This window comes from Sorex fumeus, unplaced genomic scaffold (genome assembly GCF_029834395.1).
Source record: "Sorex fumeus unplaced genomic scaffold, SorFum_2.1 ptg000075l, whole genome shotgun sequence".
Classification (NCBI taxonomy): Eukaryota; Metazoa; Chordata; class Mammalia; order Eulipotyphla; family Soricidae; genus Sorex; species Sorex fumeus.
In genome coordinates, this window is record NW_026606132.1 from 11,896,811 (window position 1) to 11,923,090 (window position 26,280).

The 26,280-nt window shown below is 40.2% G+C and overlaps 1 protein-coding gene across 3 annotated transcripts in view; it reads left to right on the forward strand.

The window, feature by feature from the left end:
* The window catches only part of F9 (coagulation factor IX), a 37,475-nt gene extending 11,791 nt beyond the window's left edge, over positions 1-25,684 (forward strand). For 2 of the 3 annotated variants that reach the window (XM_056130324.1, XM_056130325.1), the window contains exons 4-8: positions 657-770; positions 7,957-8,085; positions 10,668-10,873; positions 21,962-22,076; positions 23,062-25,684. In XM_056130324.1, coding sequence (XP_055986299.1) covers positions 657-770; positions 7,957-8,085; positions 10,668-10,873; positions 21,962-22,076; positions 23,062-23,609 — 1,112 coding nt within the window. In that variant the 3' untranslated portion in view covers positions 23,610-25,684. The remainder of the gene's footprint in view (positions 1-656; positions 771-7,956; positions 8,086-10,667; positions 10,874-21,961; positions 22,077-23,061) is intronic. The other variant, XM_056130326.1, reaches the window with a different exon arrangement.
* Positions 25,685-26,280: the final 596 nt, after the last annotated feature.

Consider the following 26,280-nt stretch of genomic DNA (forward strand, 5'->3'; position numbering starts at 1 on the left):
AGACATTTTAGAACCTTTTATTTTTCAATTATTAGTTGTTTCTCAATTCACTTAGACCAGATGGGGCACAACTATCAGGGAGTAGATATATTCAAGCTCTATCAAATGCTACTGGCACCTTTTCTAGCATGGTGAACTACACACTACACTTAAAAATGAGATAATAATATAAGGGAGGTGATGCAATTTATCCCTTCCTGTTACCAGATATTTTTAGTGGAATAACCATATTTTATCAAGCTCAACATTCTAGATTATTCAAACTTTGTATGACAGACAACTGAAAGGGTGCTACGTGTTAATTTAGCATGGCCTCTGCTATCATTCTATTAAAATGGATTGAATATCCTTCTCACCTATGCTGACATAGTGGATTTCTATAATTTTCTGCCCTTCTCCCCACTACATCTCCCTTTGTGCTACATAAACTATATACATGTATTCTCATGGAAACTTTGCAAGGTGGTATTATAAAAATCTTTGGGTTCTTAAGAAACTCAAGAAGACAGGGATATCCCACAAATATCTCCTTTCCAGGTCAGCAGATCTGCTCTGACCCTAAAATCAAGAACCTCTTCCTCCTATGTATCTGTGTAGGGATGACTGGGAATTCTAAGCAGTTCATATGCCAATTCAAATTCTTATTTACCTCAAAGATGGAGATCAGTGTGAATCCAGTCCATGTCAAAATGGCGGCCTGTGTAAGGATGATGTGAATTCCTATGTATGTTGGTGTCTAGAAGGATTCGAAGGAAGGAATTGTGAATTACGTAAGTAACTACTTTTGGATTACTAATGGCTCAAAGTTTTCCTTTGAAATATGATTAAATTAGAAAGTGCAATATTAACATATCACAATTTTCTCTTAAAACCTGCATTTTGTGGGGCTGGAGCAATAGCACAGCGGGTAGGGTCTTTGCCTTGCATGTGGCCAACCCGGGTTCAATTCTCAGCATCACATCTGGTATCCCAAGCACTGCCAGAAGTAATTGCTGAGTGCATGAGCCAGGAGTTACCCCTGTGCAATGCCGGGTGTGACCCAAAAAGAAAAAAAAACATGCATTTTGGGCACTATAGCTGTGACTCAATGATAAAGCACAGGTACAGAGCCGCAAATAATTAGATTGATCATTAGCACTGCAATAATAATAGCATGATTTTCCCCCTGGCACCACCAAAAAGTAGATACATATATTTATTATTATAATAAAGAAAACAAAACATGGGATCTATCTCTTAATTTTTGAAGTATACAATGCTTAATTGTTGGCAATAGGCACAATGTGTGCAGCAAAGTTCTAGAATGTACTCATGTTGAAATTCTCCCTACATTGAACAGAAACTGTCCATTTCTACCCCCACTCCAGTCCCTGGAAGTCACAGTTATAGTATTCAATTCTACACACTTGACAGTTTTAAATACCTCATAGACGTGAAATCATGAAATATGTGTCCTTCTGTGGCTGACTTATTTGACTAGACATAATGGTCTCCAGGTTCATCTAAGTGGTAGAATTTTCTTGTTTTTATTATCTCTGTTCCATTCATAGAACATATGCTTTCACAGCCTACAAAAATTTACTGAATCTGTAGTCATAGTTTCCAGTACATGAATTCAAGCAGCTATATAACTAGAATGATTGCACCCATTTGTGGAACACAAAAAACATAGTATGCAACTAATATCCAAGGACAGTAGAAACACGAGCCAGGAGCATTGGTCCATGATTGGAAGCCTGCCTCAGGTTCTGGGGGAGAAGGAATTTGGGATAGGGAAGGGATCACTCTGGCAATGAGACTTGGAAACGACCACTCTGGATAAGAACTGCATGATGAAAGTCAGTAAAGAAACAAACATGATAACTTCTCATTATCTGTATTGCAAACCATACTGCCCAGAGAGAGAGAGAGAGAGAGAGAGAGAGAGAGAATAAAATGCCAGCCATATAGGCAGGCTGGAAATGGGGGTGGGGTGGTGGGAGGGAAACTGGGGGTATTCGTGGTGAGAAATGCATACTGGTGCAGTGCTGGGTGTTGGAACATTACAGGCCTGAAAGCTGATCATGAACAGCTTTGTAACTGTGTATCTCATGATGACTCAATAAAAAAGGATGCTAAAACTATGAAAAAATTTTTAAAAAGCTATATAACTACGTAAAGAACAGTAATGATATATTTTAGGCAATAATAAGTGATAATAATGTTCTATTTACTTATTAATATTCATCAGAACCATAATCAGTCAGTACCATTATCATTGCGGCCGCGCGACATCTTATTATCTCATTTTTACTTTGGACAAACTGGCAGGCTACTGAATGTAACCTGCCCACATGGCAGAGTCTGGCAAACTCCCCGTGGCGTACCCAATATGCCAAATACCAGTAACAATGATGGATCTCATTTTCCTAACCCTGAAAGAGCCTTGAATATGGCACTTTTTAAAAAATCTCAGGGCTAGGACAAAGGAGACGTTACTGGGGTCTGCTCAAGGCGATCGACAAAAAACAGGATGGTTGTGATCGTGATCGTGACCATTATCGTAATATTTTTCTGCAGATTTTAAAACTATAGTTTACATAAGTGAAAATCACAGAGGTAGTCAATGGCTGGTCCAGGATTTTGGACTTTTGTTTTTTGTTTGTTTTTGCTTGGAGGGCACACCCAGATGTGCTCAGGGATTACTCCTGGCTCTGTGCTCCCGAATCAGTCCTGGTGGAGCTCAGGGTACCATATGGGATGCCAAGGATCAAACCTCATCAGCCACATATAAAGCAAGCGCCTTACCTGCTGTACTATCTCTCTAGCTGTCTGAACTTTTGTTTTGCTGATCAAAATCCAGGCTTCTAGTCACTACCTACAAAATGCAGAGAAAATTAAGCCCACTGTGGAAGCCAGTTAAGTGCAGAGCTAGGGTATGGCAAAGTTATTCCCATATTAGAGGCACTCCTCTGCACACAAGTCATATCATGTTTAATTTGCTGACAAAAAATCAGAGCCCATCCTAACTGTGAACAACTGCCTACATTAAAAAGTTAGATAGCAAATCTAAGATCACTGCATCTTCTACTTCTCCTAGCCCGTAATGTTTTTAAAGGTTGAGGCTATTGTAACAAAAATCCTAAAGTCCTTACCCTACAGTTTATTACCTCAAGATGCAAGCTTACTAGGACCATCATCATGAAAAGTAAATGATTTTGTGACCATGGAGATTGTGCTAATACAAATTCTTTTTTTATTCTGAAACTCCAAAAGAATAAAGATGCAATCGCAGGGAAGGAATTTAACACCATAGGCTAGATGACTAATGACTAATGGTAGAGCAGAAAATTAGGAGCACTTCGTCAAGGCATTACAGTAATCCCCCTGCCACGTACATAGCATAAAACAAGTGAAACGTAAGAGCTGCAGTTAACCTATTGGTGTGTGAGGGTGGGGGTTGGGGTTGAGTCACCTGTAATGTTTAAAAATGCTTTCAGGACTCAGGTGGGTTTATTGACTGTGTTGCTCTGAGATCTGAAAGACAAAATAGCATTAAAGACAACGAAAATGTAGCAGGGAAAACCATTTCAAAGGAAAGAGAAAAATGTGTAGAGTTTGATGCCTTGCTTTGACTCCCATTCCTTCAGGTAAACACATGTGGCACAAAAGCTAGCAGCTGGATTGCCTTCCCTGTGGGTGTGTTGACTGGTTCCAGCTCTCTGAAGTACTACTTTCATCTGAAAGGTTATAATTTCAAATTCAGATTTACCTACACAAATTTGATCTTGCTGTTATGGAAACCTGTAGAAATCTCTGAAGTATTTACTTATTATCAGTTTAAGTAACTACTGGAGTGGAGATAACAAATACTTCAATTAGTCTTAAGGAAGAATGAAGGGCACTTTGTGGTAAAGCATAATAGAAAATGACGTGTAGCAGGAAACATTCTTAAATGTCTTTACTTCAAAACTAGAGACATGTTAAAGGAGGGTGTAACCCTGCAGAATGTAAATCGATGCACCACACTTCTAGAAGAGGTTTTGCTGTGTTTGTGGTACTATGGAATGCACAACACCTAGCAAAAGTGCCAACAACTGGCACCACCCTAATACACTGGGATTCGGATATACTCTTGATGTGGTTAAAACTCTATACCCACCATGACACCTGGCCTCTCGGGAGTATTGATCCCCCATCGTTCAAGGTTTAGAAAAATCCTTCATCTCTTTTCAGACTTAATATAGGAATTTTCTAAAAGCATCTGCAAACTCTCATGTTAGCTTGTTACTGCAAACCCAACTACAGATGGACCTCAAAAGCCAGGAGATAAAACAGGCAGTGGAGTATCTGGGCTCCAAGCCACCATCCTCATTCAGCTCAGAAAGGAAAAGGACACTTCCACTGTTAGGAACCTGTTGTCTCTTGTTTACCTTTCTCCTGATCAGCAGGCTTATCTCCAGTAGAGAGGCAAGCATTCGGGGCACATAGTCTAAATTGTAGAACAACAGTTAATTTTAAAAATGCTATGATCCTTCAGCTGAAATACAGACCACTGCATGTCGTCAGCTACAAATCACACCTGAGTCCTTTACAGAGAGTTCCAGGGTCTGTTAATAACTTGTCATCCCCATTCTTTCTGATGACTACAATGGATATGGCATGTCCCCAGAGGCTTAAAGGAAAAAAATAAATCACAAGCATATAAACACTTTTTGTTTCACTTGCTAATACATCGCAGGATTATTTCTTGTGTATTTCTGTGGAGTGGAGGAAAGAAATCATCTTGAGTTTTATTGAATAACAGCATGCTCTGTGGTAAACTTGTTAAACAGAACATTTTTGTCCGTGCTTGGGTTTTCACATCAGTGACAAGATCAGGGAAAATGAAAGCAGAGTAAATAAAGCGGAATGTGATAAATTTTGCAGGTGGAGAAGAATGAGAAAGAGATGTTTGTGCTAATGTAGAGGGAAGCAACCAATTGCTTTCAGGAGCTCTGCACCAAATATTCTAGGCACTGAGCTAGTTGTATATAGGGGACACCGAGAGGGTACATGGTGCTTGCTATCTAGGTGCTTTGATCCATAAATGACACAGGTAGATGTCTCAGGTGGACAGTTCTTAGAACCTAAACAAGAGATCTCGCAGATCTCTCAGCTGGAATTCCTTGTGGTATTTATCCTGTGTCTAGAGTTTTCGCACCCTGATCTGATGAGAAAAGACTACTGCTTTGGGGAGCAATATCTCCCAAGGCATATACAAACCAGATCAGAGACTTGCAGCACCAACAACATACTAGACCACAAAAAGCAAATGCCAAATGAGGAAAATGAAGTTGAGGCATGGTTACTAAGTCATGGACATAGGATCAGAATTGAGAAAGCCACAGGGCTTCTTTAACTGTTGTTTACCCTTGTGCAGTAACGTCTCCATTGGAGATTTTGTTGTTACTGTGTTTGGCATATCGAATACATCACGGGTGGCTTGCCAGGCTCTGCCGTGCGGGTGAGCATGGTCTGGGCCAGATTAAGCTGTACCTATCACCAAACTCCATCTCACCTTGCCAGAACACTTTCAACAAGCCATATTTAATTTGTCTGAATACCCTACTGTGACTCCATAACAACAAAATGAGAGTGAGTAACATGACGAGAATCTGGGGTTGTTGTTACCACTTATGAGGAGAAAGGTTGCTAAGAAATAAATCTATCAAAAGAACCAAGTGGCATATTTTTGGGTCAGACACTTAGTGGATTATTAGTAGCAAAGAAAAAGCGGCTGGCTTCTGTGTCCACTTGGCAACAGCAAATTTGCCTCCTCCTCATAGTTATAGAAAATCCAGTTAAGAAACATGAATTGATGTTTCCATCAGTCTCAGCTGGCCTACATAACATAGAATTCAAAGATTTAGATCCAATGCTTACCAAAAGCCACAGTATATCACAAATCATACAGTTACTCTGTCAGCCTGGGTTTCTTCAGGAAAAAAAATAAGAATCTTATTTCTTTTGGGGTCAATTCTAGGAGGGAAGAGTTTGGATGAGGGAGTCAGGGAGGAAAGCAGCCAATGAGAGGGTGCATGAGTGTTCATCACTGCTCCTTTTTCCCCCAACTCTTTCCCCAGAAGCCTCAGGGTAGTCTACCTGGTGGGGACAAAAAATGAAATAATATGCCCATTAGAATTTGGTCCCCAGTAGTCAAAAGTTCAACCCATGAGGTGTTCACTGGCCTGCTTTTCTATATGGTACACAATGGACCACACAGAAAGATCACAGGACATTCAGTGCCTCGATGTCAAATCACAGCTAGCAAGTCCTGAACTATGAACCTTCCTGTGATTGAGATTGCACAGGAGAAACAATGGGGAAGCACAGTCATTAGAACGCAGAGCACAAAATGACAGGAATACATCAAATTATCAGGAGTCAAAGTAAATTGGGGTTACCGACAATTTTCAGTCTGCTGTTCACAGTCTAATTGTACGCTGCTGAATAAAGAGATAGTGGTAACTAAACTAAAACTTTAAAAGGGAATTTTACCTCTCTCCTAAAATTAAGGAATGCAAATGCTTTTCGTTAAGCTAACAAAAAGGAGCCAACAAAGTACCTTAATATTGAACACAATGGAATGCAAAGGTCAAAGAAAATATTACAAGAGACAAAGAAAGATATAACAGTAAGGGAGGCTGAGTAAAAAAAAAGATACTCTCACATTTTTCTCTACTCTGACATAGTGAAGAAAAATGGGGCCACTGGAATGCTTATCACTGTCAATGTGTAATATCTTTAGCATTTAGCTACCTTTAGGGCCCTACTTAAATCTTTTGCGCTGATATATGCCCGCCTTGCCCAGCTTCAAATTTGCTTGCTTGGGTAAACTGGATTATATTAGAATTATGAACTTCCACCCAGCAATTTATGCTACTTAAGGTCAAAAGAATTCAAAGAGGAGGAAAAATTTATCTGCAATACAAATATCCAATAACTAGAATTCACATACACTTAATGGTGGGAATGTAAATCTGTACAGTTGTCTTATAAAAACACTTGGCAGTAGTTACTAAACCTTAACATATGATCCAATAACTACAGTCACAGGTATACATCCAGTAAATATGCATGCATATGTTGTCAAAAGATATGTACAGGCTTGTTCATCACTGCATTGAACATAAGAAGCCAAAAAGTCAAATCAAATATTCATCAACGGTAAAATGAATAAAACATCAACACTGATATTAGTGGAATGGACTTAAGTAATAGAATGAAAAACTATATGGCATATAAATATTACTGCTATGCAAAACAACATGAATGAAGCTCAAAGAAATAATGCTATAAATGAAAAAAACCACAAGAGTGCATATTGTGAGCTTCGGTTTACATAAAGTTCATAAACCAGAAGAACTGTGTCACTGTTAGAAGTCACAATAGGAGGATGGATATAGTAATTAGAAGTAATCAAAGTTTGGGAACATTGATGGGGGAGAATGGGCACTGGTGGAGGGATGGGTAAACAATCATTGTATGACTGTAATGCAAACATGGAAGTTTGTAGTTTGTAACTGTACCCCATGGTGATTCACTAATAAAAAAGAAGTGATCAAAAGAATTGAATATTATAATGTTGATAATATCATACATGTTGATCTGTTTAGTGTTTATAAAGGTGCATTCACTGTGAAAATTCATACTAGAATTTTGGTATTTTTAAAGTATTTTATGCTTTGATAAAAATTTTAATAACAATCTATGATTCAGTGAAGGTTGGTTATTCAAACCTTCAGTTTTATGCCAAATCTAAAATATTTCTTGCCTTTTATTTTACCTTTCATTCTACTCTTAGCTCAAGGCTCCCAAGCTTCTCTCCATGATGACTCCAAGCTCATGTTTTACCTATCACTGAGTCAGTAGTTTGTTGTACTTTTCAGAGATGCACATTAAATCATTCTGTTTGTGTTCTTTGTTTGATTTCAGATGAAACATGCAGCATTAAGAACGGAAAATGCAAGCAGTTTTGTAAAAAGGGCACCGATAGAAAGGTGGTTTGCTCCTGCACTACAGGATACCAACTTGCAGAAGACCAAAAGTCCTGTGAACCAGCAGGTCAAAATTTAACTGCATTATTTTAGAGCTCAATGATAGTCTTCAAATGTATATTTGAACTTTAAGATATTTTATTAAACTACATAATTTTTATTTTATATTTGTATTGGGGCTGGAGCAATAGCACAGTGGGTAGGGTGTTTGCCTTGCATGGGGGCTGACCTGGGTTCAATTCCTTCCATCCCTCTTGGAGAGCCCAGCAAGCTACCAAGAGTATTCTGCCTACATAGCAGAGCCTGGCAAGCTTCCCGTGGCGTATTCAGTAACAAGTCTCACAAAGGAGATATTACTGGTGCCTGCTTGAGCAAATTGATGAACAGGAGGACAGTGCTACGGTGCTACAGTGCTATATTTGTATTGAATCCCCTTGAAATATACAGTTCCAAAGTTGCTCATGACTGAATTTCAGTCATACAATGTTCCAACACCCATCCTTTCACCAGCTGAACAACCACGATAATCCCATTTTTCCTCCCATCACCACCACTACAACCCGGAATCTATGGCTACATAATTTTCATCCCTACAATCTTCTCCTTTTGAAATCATAGAAAAGATTAGCAGAGTAAACAAATTACTTTTCTAAATTGTATCATCAATTTAAGTAAAAATTCTGTAATCGTCTAGTCTAAATTTTTTTCTACTTTCAATTTTTTGTCCGACCTTTCTATTATAAGAAATTGATTTGTTAGATTTACATAGGGCTTTTTTTAATTTTGGGAAAGTATTATTAAGGCAATACATTTTCCTCCTTGGCAAAGTTTTCAGCTCCCACACCCAACCTAAGCAGTTAAATTGCCACTACCTAATTTATCCCTAGTCTGTACATATTTGTTACTTGCCAAGTAAAATTAATATAAGGATACTAAACCACAAAATATACATGAATGAATAACTGGCTTTAAGTATAAGATGGTGAATTTTAAGCCTTATAGTTTCAGAGTGTGGCTGGTTTACCCTGAGAAAATTATTTTCTCTCCTTGGGTTTTGACTGAATTCGCATACTTGGGGTTAGAATGGTTCTTACATGCATCTGTCTAAGTTATGTGGGCTGATTAACAGATCCCTACTACACCACAGTGAACTAAGCAATGTTTTCCAGTCATGGAAACTATGGTGCCTTGTCCACGATGTACTGGTACTATCCAGATCACTTCAACTCCACCCTCATTTGTTCTCTGAAAATGAAAGCAGTAGAACCTTATATTTTATTTTCTGCCTTTGCAGAATCAATTATATTTGATAAATGAGGGGTCTTTTTGAAACAAACTAAATACAATTTTTTTGCATTCCCAAAAGCCACTTACTAAATGAGTATATTAAATCATGTGCTATTCCTCTGTAACTGGATTCAATACCCATCTCACCAATGTATCTGGCAGAGGAAATTTTTTTAAAAGGAGCAAAAGCCAAGACTATACACATTCTACAGCTGCAGTGAAGAGTCTTTAGTGCTTCAAGAGCCTTTCTGCCTGTCCTAGCTTGTTCTTTATAGACAGACTTCAAAGCTAGCCTATCTTGGGAAGATGATAGATAGATGATAGATAGATAGATAGATAGATAGATAGATAGATAGATAGATAGATAGATAGATAGATAGCCCCTTATATGTTCTGAGAGGTAAAAAAGTATAAAAGAACCACCTCCAACTATCAAGCATTTGAACATAGCCTTAGCTTTAGCCAAAGTAGGCCAAACTAAAATAAGATTTTCTCCCATTCAATAGTAATGGTCCCTTCTCTGTAGCCATTGTTGGTGATTTATATTTATACATAAGTATTCTGAACTAATTTCCTGTTTTCCCAACCACATGCTGTCTTCATGATACTTTTCTGCAGCTGGTTGCTATAGAGATGTCTGTTATAAGGAATGTTTCAAGAATGAACGTGAGAAATAAAAATGAAATGTGAGGTCTCTTTGCTTGACTATAAATTTCCATTCTGGTTGCTCCCAATGTATCAGCAGATGATTTCTTTAGAAAATAAAACCACCCAAGGCAATATTGGGTTCCCAGTTGTCTGTGACTGTGATAACCCTATTAATAATTCATTTGGTTAATACTTGATATTTAGAAAATTAAATCACAGTGATTTCCCAGAGAGATACCTAAAGTCCACCTTGGAATATAGAAGGCATCCTAGGCTACCAAATAAATCCTTTTAACAACAAACAAAAGTCTCTCACTTAAAGTTAAAGTTACATGACACCAATCATTACACTGGCATTCAGGGACAGTGCTAGGAAGTAGGATTGCTTAGTTTAAAAAATGAAATAAAGTCATTCATTCAACTTTATAAAAGTCTTATCAAATTTAATTTCTGGAACACCTATTCTATTTCTGTAAAGATGATGGATTCCAGAGCCAAATGTTCTCTTCATGAAGGTTTGAAAACATTCCATAAAAATAATGCAATTAACCTTTTAGTTTGAGGCTATAGTCATTGATTAGATTTTTAAAATATTGATGGGCCTGCTTCTCAGCAGTGACAAGATTGAACCTCATTCTCGATTTTTGTAATATAAGCTCTGTTTGCCAAGGAGCATAGTAGAATACTAATTTTTTCCTAAATTATTTTTTCTAGTGCCATTTCCATGTGGAAGAGTTTCTGTTCCCCAAATTCCTATGAAGCTTACCCGGGCTGAAGATGTTTTTTCCATTATAGAATTTGAAAATTCTACTGAAGCTGAAGAAACTTCAGATAACATCACTTTAAGCAACCACTCATTTAAAGACTTCACTAGAGTTGTTGGTGGAGAAAGCGCCATACCAGGTCAATTTCCTTGGCAGGTACTCTATATTGATGATATGTCAAAACTAGATGTTAGTGGACAAGGAGCAAGCCAGATGGGAGGCTGAGGCTAGAACACTGGATCAACCTAACTGGATGAGAGAAGTGTTTAGGCAGGTTAGAGCAGTAAGAAATATGGCAAAGCTTCTGTGGACGAGCAGTTGATGAGAGAGAAATTCAAGGGTAGCTATTACACAAAGACAAGGAGAGTCTGACATGAGGGAAATAGAGCAGGATTCCAAGAATCACTGATGCTTGTCTGGAAGTGGGTCAAAGATTTGGGGGCTCAAGGTATTATTACAGTGTCAGGTCTTGGGAGAACTGTGAAAATTAAGTCTCAAGTTCCAGTGTAAATTCAATTTCTTTTAAAGTATTATTAAGGTTTAAAGCCCAAACTGGGTAAGAGGAAACAGGATATGAGATAGTGGTGTGGCAGCATCAGGATCAGGGAGGAATTTGTTATGCAAATATTAATGCTGTACCTTAGGACGTTTGGATGGGAAGCTCCTATGTGAGGAAGCAGGGGCAATCTATGCCATATCATGCCTTTCAAGTGATTCTGACACGCACTACCATTTGAAACCCCTTGGACCAAAGGAATCAAACTTGAATTTGCTTCCAAACACCAAATTGTGGACTCATGGTACCTAGACCCACATTTTTCCAGGCATAATCTGTAGGTAAACCATGTACCTTGTTGTGCCTTGTTGGAAACTATGTGCCTTGTTGATATAACAACCAAGAGTTCAATTGGTAGCAAAAGTTGGGCTGTAACTGAGTCTGTAGCTAAAGCCTGTGTCACTTCACCAGAGTAAATTAGGTCCCTGACACAAGGAAATCAGGCTGCTCATTCAAGCAAAAAAGGCTCAAGTAAGTACTAGCCATATGTGGGTACTGACATTTGAATTAAATCCCACTAAAATAAAATTAAAAATTCATTTCTTAAGTCAGAACATTTCAAATGCTTAGTATCCATATGTGGTTATTGTACTAGACAGCATAATTATACGAGCACTTCGGTCACTACGGAAAGTTCTGTTGGACAGTACTGACAATAGTTTAGTTTGACATAAAATGCCTTAGTGTCAATGATCTTAGGATTTTGCAGTAATTTAATGAGGATTTTATTTAATGAGGGTTTCATTTAATGAGGGTTTTATTTAATGAGGGCTGGAGCGATAGCACAGCGGTAGGGTGTTTGCCTTGCACGCACCCAACATGGCCGACCCGAGTTCGATTCCTCCACCCCTCTCGGAGAGCCGGGCAAGCTACCGAGAGTATCTCGCCCGCACAGCAGAGCCTGGCAAGCTCCCTGTGACGTATTCGATATGCCAAACACAGTAACAACAAAGTCTCCAATGGAGATATTACTGGGCCCGCTCGAGCAAATCGATGGTCAACGGGAGGGCCTTTACCTTTACCTTTACCTTATTCTAAAATACTTTCTCAACGGAGGTCTGCATTTTTGCCATCAGAAGTCAAAAGCTTTAAAGACATGTGGTTGTCAATCAGGTAACAGTTTAAGCCAGGATCAGGGGAGAGTTCCCTAGTTTAACTACCACTGTAATTTTCTGAGATTAGTTCTTTATCTGGCCAGTATTCTTCAGGTTTCCTGCAATTTTCTCAAGTAGTAGGCAGTGGGGATTGACACAGATACTGTGGAGAATGGTCCTGAAGAGTGATGGCAAACCATTACACTAAGAATGTGTTTTATATTCCCTCTCTTTTATCTTGTTTTTCTTTTACCATTATTTGTTCAACTAAATCTTATAGCCAACATAATACAACATATGTTCCTATACACATATCCCCAACCCTTCCTTAAGTACCCTACCAGAGTATGTTCCTCTATCCATCATGCTCCTTCCTTAACTCATCCACACACCATTCCTCTCCTTCACAACTAACTCCTCCTAAGGTTGACATTCTCCATCTACCTCTTTCTGAGCAATCCTTTTAGGGCTCACTCATTGTAACTATGCTTTCATTTTACTTAGCATCCATATGTCTAATGCTCTCTAATTACACTATTTGTGTTCTTGTGCATTTTTATTCATTTAGGTTTTCAACTTTCAGGGATTAGATTCATTAGAACTAACAATCCTCCTTTATAATTTTTAACTTCTTTGAGCTGGAGGGGTGTAGAGCATTGTGTTGTGTGGAACCCAAGTGTGTTTTGTATTACTATAATTTCTGTTAAAAAAAAACACAGTATTTTTTAATTCCCAGCACCTATGCTTCTTGAGCTCATACTGTTTCCTTGTGGCCTTACCATTATTCTCTTCTCATTGGTCACAGTCACGGGCCTCCCGTTGTTCATCAATTTGCTCGAGCGGGCCCAGTAACGTCTTCATCATGAGACTTGTTGTTACTGTGTTTGGCATATCAAATACGTCACGGGTAGCTTGCCAGGCTCTGCCATGCGGGCGAGATACTCTCAGTAGCTTGCCAGGCTCTCCGACAGGGGTGGAGGAATTGAACTCGGGTCGGCCATGTTGGCTGCTTGTAAGGCAAAGGCCCTACCGCTGTGCTATCGCTCCAGCCCCCTGTTCTCATTAAGAACTGAAATGGCAAATGTACTAAAATGAGGGCTTTTAGAAAGGGAGGAGGAGTTGTAAGTCTCCTTGTAGTAGTCACAGAATCTCTGTTCACCACCCACCCTCTTGAAGCCAGATGCTTGCCAATGTTTTAACAGCCTAAGTCTTTACTCAAAAGACATTCTAGTAACTCTAGCAGCTATTTTTACTTTTACACATACAGGACGGTTGCCGTGCAGAAGAATATACAAATGATTTAAATTTCTCATGTTTTCATATCCTCCTCACTGAAAACTTAGTTCATCTCTTTCCAAACCAGTGTAGCTGAGATCATTTGAAATGTTCAAATCCTCATGCACAGGTGTGCCTGTGTGTGTGTGCACCTTCACTTCACAATCAATGGGCAGGAACCAAGATGACTGATTTCCTGAGTACAAAACACTAGGTCTCATTGTTTTTCAAGGTGAAGACCTGAGATGCTATCTAGGATACTTTAGACCCTGCCATACTTCTGCACAGTTTCTTTCCTCACCAAAAAACTCTCCATGCCACCTCTATCCAGTGTCTTAGGAAAGGCTACTTCCGTTTAAAACTGCAAGTCACACTAGATTTACAAAGCTCCAATTTTTTTAAGTTAAATCTTTTCCTATCCCTTTATTGCTGTTGATGGTGATGTTGGGGGTTTGTTTTGGTGAGAAAGGGTCACCAAACACACACACACACACCTGGTTGTGATGCTTGGTGGCAGTCACAAATCAGTTAGTGGTGTTCACATGCTCAGCCACAGTGTTCACTGAGCTTTGCACTCAGTTGTGCTGGCCCACATACTGCTCTGTGAACACACTCAGTGTGTGTGTGTGTGTGGGAGGGTGGGAACAAGAGTTATAGTGGTAGTGCTCACTGAGGATCAGTGCAGCTCTCCCACATATGTTTGTCAGGGACCATGTTTCCTGGCCATATTGCCTGCATATCTTTCTGATTGCTGCTCTGGTGTTGTGTGGGGAAGTGGAATTGCAGCCCCGTTGCTGCGGTGCTCACACACACACCTGACTGTAATGCAGGTGGAAATCACTTCCAGTGCTGGAAGCATCCCAGAAAGTAAGGGGCTTTGCCAGGTTCAAAGAGGAAAACTGCCGAGATTGTGCTCAGTGCATGTGGGACACCAGGGATTTGAACTCATGTGCATAGGCTTCCAAAGCAGGAGGCTCTCAATTATGATGCCTCATACACCAAAAGTCACTTTTAGACTTCAAGAAAACTTCATGTGACTCTCTCTTATTCGGGGATGAGTCAGCTCTACCACAAGGGAGTTAATCTGCAGGGGGAAATCCATGATTTGACTGCAGACACACCTGTTACATGCAAGGTATCAAGAAAAAAGCAAGCAGCAGCCAGTTCAGATATTAAGTTGATGGCTAACGAAATACTATTTAGCCATGTATGCCCCTTTACAAATGTGTTTTTAGGGGCCAGAGATACCATACAGCGGGTCGAGCATTTTTCTTGCATTCAGTTGAGCCTAGTGCAGAGCTAAGATTAAATAAACCCTTATCACCCAGGGTGTGGTCCAAAATCCCCACCCCCAAGAAGGACTTTGAAATGCCAATACTTTCTAAAAAGGGATCTGCAAGTAAATTGATTACTTGGGCGTGGAAAAGCCATGATGTTTTATTTTCCTCTGGACTTAAGAATACTGTGTACAAACCCGACAAGCCAAGTCCACTGAAGTGGTTTAGGTGAGTTGTGGAGCTGAAGGCCACAGGGAAAGAGGATTTTTCATTGGGAGTTTAGGGGTGGAAGATGAGGTGGATAGAATCTGGCCCTGCTTAAGAAAGTGCTTTCTAGAAGGATGGGTCAATCAGACCCTGCAACTTCGAATTGGTAATAGCAATAATTTCCTTCCAACAGCTATTTGCAACTCGGTAGGCTTCAAGGGCTTTTTCTGTTAAGTGCCAACAGTGGAAGTTGAACAAAGTCCCATCCTGAGAGTGATGCCTTGGGGGGAGTGGGGGTCCTGACTCACGTCACCCATGAAAGATTGGAGCAGGGTAGGACATCCACTGCCCTCCAGTCCAGTTTTGAGCTCCAGCAAGATGTTTACCTGTCATAAATCTCGTTCACACTGCAGCGGGACCAAGCCTGATTCCTGGGTTGGTGTTCGCTCGGTGCTCACTGATGCTTCCTAGAAGTTGCTATGATTCCGCTTGCCAATTCCCAGCCCTCCCAAAGGCAAAAGGCAATAGCGGGATGTTTGCCCTCCTGTTGCCCTGAGCCCCTCTCAAGAGTGACTTCAGGAAGGACTGTGAATGGTGCAGGCAGGGAAAAGAGTCTCCTTTATTTTCCCTCAGTTTGCCTGAGATGGACCCAGAGCCCCTAGAACACTGGGAAACTAGAAGCAAGAACTCCTCAAGAGGGCAGAGGGGACACGAGGGGCATGATACAGGGACAGAATACACCCACTGTGTCAGAGAAACTGATGCAAAACTCCAGTTCCACATAACTGAGGGGCGGGGGTGGAAGGGAATGAGAATTTTTTTTAAATCACAGCGAGATACAGTTACAAGGTTGTTCATGTGTTCCTGATTGGGTTTCAGTCATATAATGTTCCAACACTCATCCTTTCACCAGTGTACACTTCCCACCACCAATGACCCCAGTTTCCCTCCAGCCACCACCCCCATCCCTCAACTCCTCCCAACATCTGTGGCAGAAAAGGGATAAACCACAAAGTATATACTAATAGACCACCTCATCAGCAGCTTAAAACTAAGAGATTTCAGAGAGTAATACATTTATTTTAATTCGCTTTGATTTTTGTTTAGTTGGCCGGTTTGGGGCCACAGACTGCTGTGCTCAGGACTTGTTCCTGGATCTGAGCTCAGGGTTCACTCCTGGCTGGTGTCAGAGACCATATGAGATGCTGGGGATCAAATTCAGAGCTGCATGCAAGGCAAATGCTCTACTTGCATCCCTCTTGCTTGGCTCCTGGTGTGGCTCTAACGTTTTCATTTGGTTTGGGGTCACATACCCCTTGATCCTGTGGACCAACCGTTCTGCGTATGAGCACTATAACCCCCGAGACTCCTTCCACCTTTTCCATTTTGGATTAGGATCTGATCAGACTGAATAAGAAATACCTGAGTTCTTTCTATTTTCTTCTTTATTGTGAGCATCAATTCGGTGTTTTACACTTAATTATTCAAATATCATATCCTCAATTAATAAAAGAGAGAATTAAATAGAAAGCAAGTAAGCATTCCTTGTTCTTTCTATTAGGCATTATCACGTTCAAGACCAATTTTCAATTTTTTTCTTTTTTTTTTCTTTTGTGTTACACCCGGTGATGCACAGGGGTTACTTCAGGCTCTGGCCTCAGGAATTACTCCTGGCAGTGCTCGGGGGACGATAAGGGATGCTGGAAATCAAACCCAGGTCAGCCACGTGCAAGGAAAATGCCCTACCCCCTGTGCTATTGCTCCAGCCCCTCAAGGCCGATCTTTAAGCTTGTTAATCTTTATTCAGTGTTGACCTAAACAATCATTTAAATCTTTAAGTATTTTTCAGCTCTACCTGAGCCCTTGACCTGTATAGCTACCTACAGAGTTCCAGTCCTTTCCTTCCCACTAGGATATACAAACCAAAACTCACTCTTTTGAGGATGGGGGATTTTTATTTGAAGTTTCTAAGACTTTAGAAACATCTTCATCTGGAGAAAGTTAGCCCCTATTTTTTTTAACTCCGGTGATACAGTTCCAGTGTATATGTGATCTCACCTGACTTTTTTGGATAGGACATTTAACCTACTATTCTCTAAGATGCTCGATGGTGATAGTAGCAATCTGTTTCAAAACCAGCCGAATGACCCTTTTACAAAAAAAAAAAATGAGCATCCCCTCTGTGCTCAAAAACAGTAAATTAGGGGCAAGAGCATGGAAAATCCCACCTAATGGCCTAAAAGCCCTACATCATGCAGACATTGTTTTGCTTTAGGGTCAGGAACATAGTACAACAGGGAATGGGCTTGCCTTGTATGAGGTCAACTGGATTCAATGCCCGGCATCCCGAATTATCCCCAAACCCTGCTAGGAGTATTCCCTAGGTGCAGAGTCAGGAATATGTCCTGAGCAACAGGAGGTGTGACGCCCCTCTCCTCACCCTACCCCCACCCCCACCCCCACAAAAAAGCAAAAAATAGTTTTGCTTTTATCTGAGCTAGAACAAGTACCTAAGCTTAGTGGGGGAGGGGGGAGTATTGCTCTGAAGTTGGAGGTGGACAGGGAGGGGAAATAAGAAAAAGGGCCATGTTCAAGTTATACGATTAGAAAGATTAAAACAGCTATTAAGTCTGGCTGAAGAGATAACTGAGCAGATATGTGGACCTGTAGTTTGCACATCACGTGTACAAGTGTGTGTTGGAAAAAGAAAACAGGCCCTTGTAAGGATATGAAGAACATGAACATGTTGGGTAGATGAGAACTCAGATGCCTTGATCAGAGCAGATGCTTTCCCATTTCCCCCATCATTCTTCAAAATGATATCTTAAACGAACTAACGAACTTAGCCTTGGCCAAGCAGACAGCTCATCTTCAAACAGTTAATATTTAGATAGCTGTGATCCTGAACTAGCCAAGCAAACATTCCCAAACCGAGTCCTTTGTAATACCTTTAAATGCAAATATGTTTTAGGGCTGTTTTTTTTTCTTGGCAAAGATGTTTGCTAAAATTTCTAAAAGCAGTTATGCTTTGGCAAAGAATGCGTTTCAGTCTTAAAAGAACACAACTATGCTTTTCAGCCATCCAACAAAAAAACAAAAACCAAAAAAAATGTAGAAGCATCACATAGCAACTCGCTGGCAGTCTTGCTGTGTCCCAGTTTCTGTGCAAGAGGCTGTGGAAAACATATGGTCTGGCCTAACAAGCCCATTAAGTTAAGACATGTCTAATCCCCTCCTTTTTTTTTTAACTGAATCACTCTGAGATACAAAGCATTCATGTTTGAGTTTCAGTCATACAATGATCGAACACCCATCCCTCCACCAATCCCATCCTTTAATATAAAGAGAACCATCGTTATCTATTGCATGTTATTCCTTAAACTGTTACTTGCATTCAGCTGCATATATGGAAATCACTGTCACTGTCACTGTCACTGTCCTCCCGTTGTTCATCAATTTGCTCTATTGGGCCCAGTAACATCTCCATTGTGACACTTGTTACTGTGTTTGGCATATCGAATACGTCAAGGGGAGCTTGCCAGGCTTTGCCGTGCGGGTGAGATACTCTCAGTAGCTTGCTGGGCTCTCCAAGAGGGGCAGAGGAATTGAACCTGGGTCAGCCGGGTTGGCCGCATGCAAGGCAAACGCCCTACACGCTGTGCTATCTCTTCATCCCATACAGAAATCAGGAGAGAATAATGTTGCCCACGTTGCTAGATGATAGGAATCACTGTGGGTGAGCCTTAGGTTCATGAGCTTCTGACTCAAACTAGACCCTGCACTCAGGAGTAGCTTACTTTTGAAGTTTAATATCTCGCGTTTGTGTTTTTGAACTCAATTTCATGAGACAATGGAGCATGCACGGGGTTCATGGAACCACAAATCAGTACAATCTTACCTCTCACTCTCTCCAGGACTGGGTTCTTGACCTCCCATTCCTCTACTCCCCCCTGCTTCCCCCCTCACCAACCCAATCACCACCACCATCTCCAAACTTGCCTCCCCCCAGTATATTTCCCTCCTCATCCCCACCCAACTACCATGGCTGTCCTCCTCCTGTACAAGTACAGGAATGGTTGAAGCTGGGTTCACACAGTCTATGCCATCTTGGAGGAGAAAGGCCACATAATATTTCAGGAGCAGAAATGTGTCCTAGCACATTTGTAGGGTGACTGCGAAAGGGTGGGGGGGAAAGTAGGTTTCTTTCTCCACCCTTTTCCGACACCGAAAGGTGTGCAATTGACAGTCTATTGAGAATCACCCCTCCATTGTCCACTATAACTGAAGACCAAAAGGAAGGTTAAGATTGCTTTACCTGGAGTCGGAGTGATAGGAGAGTGGGTAGGGTCTTTTCTTTGCATGTAGCCAAGTTGGTTTCCGTCCCCTGCACCACATACGGTTCCCTAAGCTCACCAGGAGTAATCCCTGAGCACCACTGGGTATGGCCTCAGAAGTCAAATCTAAAGAGACTGCTTTATCCTCCCTGCCGCTAGGGCAAAAGACATCTGTCCAGTATAGGTAGGAGGTGGTTCTGGAAGCTGAAGAATGCTTGCGTACTAAATTGTAGTGTGCAGGTCCTGGGCACCTGTGAAAATCTATACTCGTCCCACAAATATACACATGTCTCAGGGAGCAAAATATTAAAAAGATAATTAAAAATACCACAACAGTTTGCTAGAGGCCACCGAAGAACAGGAAAGGTTTTGTATTTTAGTAGCTTCAAGAGCATACCATTCTCCTCCCCCATCACCCCCACCACAAACTAGCTTTTGAGAAAGGACTCTCATTTTCATTTTGAACCAAATCTCATTGACTATATAGCCAGATCTGCCTGGAATTAGCACTTTGAAAATATAAAGATTACTGAGCTTTACAGATTCTGTAACAGAATTTTTCAAACTTGGTTATGTCCTAGGAACATTCCAGAGATCTTCATTGTTTTTCTCATTCCCACCCTTACCAAACATTTAGATTAAGCCTGGGTGAAATCCCACATCTGCATTTTACTAGTATCTCAGATGATTCTACTGTCATTGTTTCCAGACTTAGAGGAAGTGCTTAGGAACATAAATTCTGAAAGAGGACAGATTGGGGTTTGCTTCTGAACTCTAAATCACCTTGGGAGAAATAATGTGCATATCTAAACCTCAGTTTATCCAAAACTATGCTTTAGTCTCATTTTGTAAATTGTGGTGAGTGCACTGATATTAACTGTATCTTTATTTGCCTTGCACGCAGGCTGGCCTGGCCAACCAGAGTTCGATTCCTCTGGAGACAGAGCCTGGCAAGCTACCGAGAGTACCTCACCCACAAGGCAAAGCCTGACAAGCTCCCCGTAACTTATTCGATATGCCAAACACAGTAACAATTCTCACAATGGAGACGTTACTGAGCCCGCTCGAGCAAATCAATGAACAACCGAAGGATAGTGACAGTGACAACTTTTCAAAATGAAATGACAGCCAGAATGAAAGAAGCTTGTGTATGGAAAAATAAAAGCTTTGGGTATAGGCATACAGAATAATATAGAAAGGCTCACAATGAGACAGCCCCATAGATCTATTGGAGGCCTATGCATTCCTGTCTAGAACTTAGTAGGTGCTCAGTAAATTAATGCCAAAGAAAGAACATACTGCCTTTTTTATTTTAGGCACCTTGATTTACAATACTGTTAAGGGTAGGGTTTCCCCCACAGTTCTCCAACGTAGTTGCCTTGTTTCCCACCCCCCACCCCAGCCTAGTTCTTTTGAATAAGCTGTAAAGGACTTCTCACATTTACACTTAAAAGATTTTAACCTTTCCCCCCACCCTCCCCTGGTTTCTGAATAGGTATTAGCCTGGAGGTCTGTGTGCTTTAAAGGATCTCTCTAGTAGGTTCCCACAAAGGGTTTATCAAATGATGACTGCACCCTCTAGCGTTTGCACTTCTCAGCTTTCTCCCTGAAGCTCGGGATCAAGACCCTTACTCTTTCTAGACCCTTACTCTTTCTAGATGTGAAATTCTCCAAGTTGATGGACCCGTGAAAGGGTAAAAATATTTATATCCACTGTGAGCAGTGAACAATTAATGAAATCGTTGACTGGCCAGTTTTTCAATGCCAACGTTCAAAGTGGCACTCAAACATTTTTACCCACTTTGTCCCCAAACCAGGACCTACTAAGTGAAACTCTTTAAAACAAAGGTGATTCAATAAAATTAAAAAAAAAAACCAAAGGTAGCCCAGCCAGGGGGAGTGTAATCTAGTTATAGGAGCATGCAAGAAATGAAAGAATGCACTCAACAACTGAGTATCCTAAGTACAACCTTTAAAGAAGATTGGTCTCATTTAATAATTTGTCAGTTTCAAAAGAGCTTGGAAAGATCTCTTAAAAACATCCGAGGTTTTGTTTTCTTCTCTCATATAACCTGTAGCAATATTTCTGCACGCAGAAACTAAGACTAAGTAATTATTGTTTTCAAGTTGTCACGTGAGTATATTTCTGAAGGTAACTGCCATTTCCCCATGAACTATTCATCCCATGGTAGACTCTGACTCAACTGAAAAAGAAATCCAAAGGCCCCAGATCACCCAAAAGAAGTCACTCCTCATATTTGCCTCATCTAGAGCTTCTGGCTCTCGTTGCATCTTCTTTTCAAGATAGTTACGTAAATGGCTTTTTTGATTGTGCTCCAGCAACACTAATTCATCTGTAAAACTGACACTTTCCAGAAACATTCCAATTCTTACAGCACCTAGAAGCCAACTTTGGGCTCATTCCTATAAACAGCACACATACTGATTTCAATCTAGATCAAGTATATTATATAGTAAGTTTCACAATTTTGTTTCCATAGGTTCTCTTGAATGGTAAAGTTGCTGCATTCTGTGGAGGTTCCATCATTAATGAAAAATGGGTCGTGACTGCAGCACATTGCATCGAACCTGATGTTAAAATTACTGTGGTGGCAGGTAAATAAAAAAAGAATATTGATCTGCAGCATCACTAGATCTGCTAGATATTTAGTATATCATATTTTACCGATAGAATATTATAGAATCATTGTTAAACAAGTAGGACAAGTGGCAGAAGGGCCATATTTGCTTTTCTTTGGGGGGGGGGAAGGGTTTGTGCCATACCTGGTGGTGCTCAGGAGTGTCCTCTGCCAGTGCTCAGGGAACCATAAGTGGTGCCAAGATTCAAAGTGAGCTCTACAGGATACAAGGAAAGCAACTTAACCCCTGTACTATCTCTCTGGCCCTGCGGAAGGCTAGATTTTCAAAACCAACTTGTTCCATTCTCTAATTTCCCATGCTCTTTTGGTGGTCCTTTATTTGCACTCACCTCAGTGGGGTACAATTATTCATTGATGTTTTCATTTCTCCACAAGACTTTATGTTCCCAAACGTTGTGTCCTATGAATATAATTTGTATCTCTGGAGCCTGGCACCATCTGCAGGAATACCTCAGCTAACATTGGTATGAAAGAGTGTATTATCTGTATGCATCAGCTAGTTGTATGACATTTGTATGAAAGTGTTTATTATCTGTGTACCAAAAGAGAGTCAAAATCCCTGAAATTAGGAAAGTCTAGATCATCCATGACAGGTAGACTCATTATCATTATATAAAATTTTTAACAGCACGGGTGACCAGGGCCATAATTTCCAGGATGTATCTGAAATGTTTTCTTGATCTAAAAAATGTGCATGGCCTCTCATGACAATATCACATTAAGGTACTTGATACTAGACTGACAATTACTTCAGTGACTCTGAGTGGATCTTTGGGGAAAAATATCTAACTTTATGTGCAATACTATTTGTAGCTAATGAGATATTTACTTTCAATAGGCAAAAACTAAGCAGCTAGCTAAGTGGATGAGGCTGGGTAGACATAACGAAAATGTGTTTATGGGGAAAAACTGTGACTTGAAAAGACATTTACTTTCAACAGGTGAACACAACATTGATAAGATAGAGCATACCGAGCAAACACGAAAAGTGATTCGAGCTATTCCTCACCACAACTACAATGCATCATTTAATAAGTACAGCAATGACATTGCTCTTCTGGAATTGGACAAACCTTTAATACTGAACAACTATGTAACACCTATTTGCATTGCTGACAAAGAGTATACAAACATCTTCCTCAAGTTTGGATCTGGCTTTGTGAGTGGCTGGGGAAAAGTCTTCCACAGAGGGAGATCAGCTACCATTCTTCAGTATCTTAAAGTCCCTCTTGTAGAACGTGCCACATGCCTTCGCTCTACCAAGTTCACCATCTATAATAACATGTTCTGTGCTGGCTACCATGAGGGAGGGAAAGATTCTTGCCAAGGAGATAGTGGGGGACCCCATGTTACTGAAGTGGAAGGTGTCAATTTCTTAACGGGAATTATTAGCTGGGGTGAAGAGTGTGCAGTGAAAGGGAAATATGGTATATATACCAAGGTATCCCGGTATGTTAACTGGATTAAGGAAAAAACAAAGCTCACTTAAAGAAGAATGTATTTCTATGGTAGACATATTTGACATAGAAAACAGATAAGATCCCTAACTAATGACATTGAGATCCCTTTAGAATTGAATTCAGACATTCTGTGACTACTGCTTCTTCTCTTTACAGGGAAAAGTCTATCTAGAATCCTTCTATAGTAGGATAAGTAGAATAAGAAATGCAATCATTAGTAGACCGTATGATAGAAAACCACAACTGTTCTTATTGGTCTGGTTCTTGACAAAACCACGAAGTTCTTTGTTCTACCCATCAGAGTGATGTGTCTGCTCCACGTGTCAATTCCCTAATTCTACTCCCCTACAAAAAATCCTTGGCTTCATATATTTCTTGGCTCTACCACCAAAACATCATCTGTATCCAAGGTATTGGACCTAGTCCTTTGTAAGACCAGCACTAGGCTAAAAAAAAAAGAACATGAGTAGCTGACAGATCAGAACTCATCAGAGACACTAATTCCTTTTGCTCTAACCTCATTCCCAGATCCTTTAGCTTTTTTTTTGTCTCTATCCCCAAATCCATTTCTCTCTTTCTGCCTCCCTCCCTTTCTCTATTTTGCAGCACAAGTATCAAAGCAGGGAAAAGTGGCCTCATACTGTTGAACTGCATTTGAAACTATGTCTCTCACTGTGATTCAGTTAAAAATAAATTAATTCATTTTAAACTACTTTTAAAAATAAAATACTGTTGAAATGCTATATACATACATGTGTAGTATACCCTACCGTGGTCTTGGTTCAGGATTGGGCTTGATTTCAGAGCACAGGAAAGAGGAGCAGTGCCTGAAGAATGTGGGTTGGAAGAGTTACATCATTATGTACAATGCATACACCTTGGAAGGACTGAACCATTGAAATAGTTTCCTTACAGTGTTTTTGTTGTTACAGCACAGTGACCAGAGGGGTGCCCATGGAAGCTACTAAGTCACTGTGACTAGAAAGCACACATTAACCCAGGACTATAGCCCCTGTCTGAAATGATTTTAAAAGTAAGAAGACAATATTTACTTTGCTACCTATAACTAGTATATCGTTCAGGGAAGAATTAACCTAGAACTGTCTATTGATGAGGAACATATTTCCCAGCCTAAAGAACATGAGCATTGTGTCTCCTAAACTGGTGCATCCCCAACAGCAGGGAAGTGGTACTCAGTTCCCAGAAATGAGTCATTCCAATGACTCAACCAACTCCCTCTTTTCTGGTTCTGTGCTCACCAAACAACTTCATTGGTAATAATTAGACCATCTGCATTGAATTTTCTGGAAGTTGGCTGACCAACTATCATACCTGATCTAGTAGGGATTTTTCTCCTTATTAGTGAATAAAGTACCCTGGTTTATACCTTGGCTTGGGCGAAATTTGATTGACATCCATCAGTCTTTGTATATTCTTTGTATAATTGTGTGAAGGTAGAACAAATATCAAAATTATGTTTAGAACACCATTTTGACGCTCACCACCCCTAAGCTACTTTTCCCAGCCCTCAATTAACCCTCACTCAGGCCTTACTCTTGCTGATTTCCTTCAAGTTATTCTAGTTAAGTCTAGCTTACATAATTCTTTCAAACATAAGCATCAATAAATTTATTTTTAAGTTTCCCAAAATGTTTCTTATTGACTCATTCACAGAGACGCTTCCCAAATGCAACATTCAGCAGAACACTCAGAAGAATGTGTTCAAACACAACACAACACAGCAGATTTGTTGCTCTGCAAGCCCCCAGCTTTCATATGAGGTTGCGTGTGCCATGTCCTAGAGACAACTGTGGTCCAGATCCACCTGAGACAGAATGGAGTCTAAATAGCTTTGAGCTTGACTTGGATAAGTCATTCCAAAATTTCTGCTTTGATTTTTCCATTTTTGCAAAAAGAAAGTTTGACGGTATGGTCCCCAAAGGCTTTTGTTGACCTTGAGTGTCTACGAGTTCATGTTCCCTCATTTCTTTATTTAGCAAAATATTCAGGGAGTGATCACTGTGTGACAAATACTAATTATGTTCATTGAAATTTAATTCACATGTATTTATTCTAAATTAAATAAAATGACGCATGAAGCTTGCTGGGGGATGTAAATTGTTTATTGTTTGTTCCTATGACACTACTACACAATGACTGCTAAATAGTTTAATTTAAATCCATGTTTATTCCAGAGTATTAATAAGTCCTAGATTGATGATCTTGAAAAAAGGCAATATTTAATTAAAAATAGAGTGGGACCGATGTCTTATGAACAAATGAAGTAAATCAGTTCAGTTATTATTAGCTACAGGAGGGAAAGAGCAAGACACTATAGTCTGTCTTTGGTTTAGAGAAAATACAATAATTCATGCATGGAAACATGTTGCTTCAAATTTGAATCACTAAAGGTGTCTAGTCCCAGCACATAAAAGTGAAACACCTGTTGCCATGGAAACCACCCCTTACAAAGGCAGCCGTGAGGAAGTGGCCTTAAACCTCCTGTGATTGGTCTTCTTGGTGACAGAGAGAGATGCTCTGGGGCCCATATATCTCTTATCCATAGCTATCCTTCTCACTACTAGCTTGAAAATGACCAAATTCATCCTGGGCCACCTGCAACATGTTGTTACCACTAAACATTTGGGGTCTTTAAGCCCTCCTAAGAACCAGTAGTTTCCAAACCAGGCTCTCTCTAGA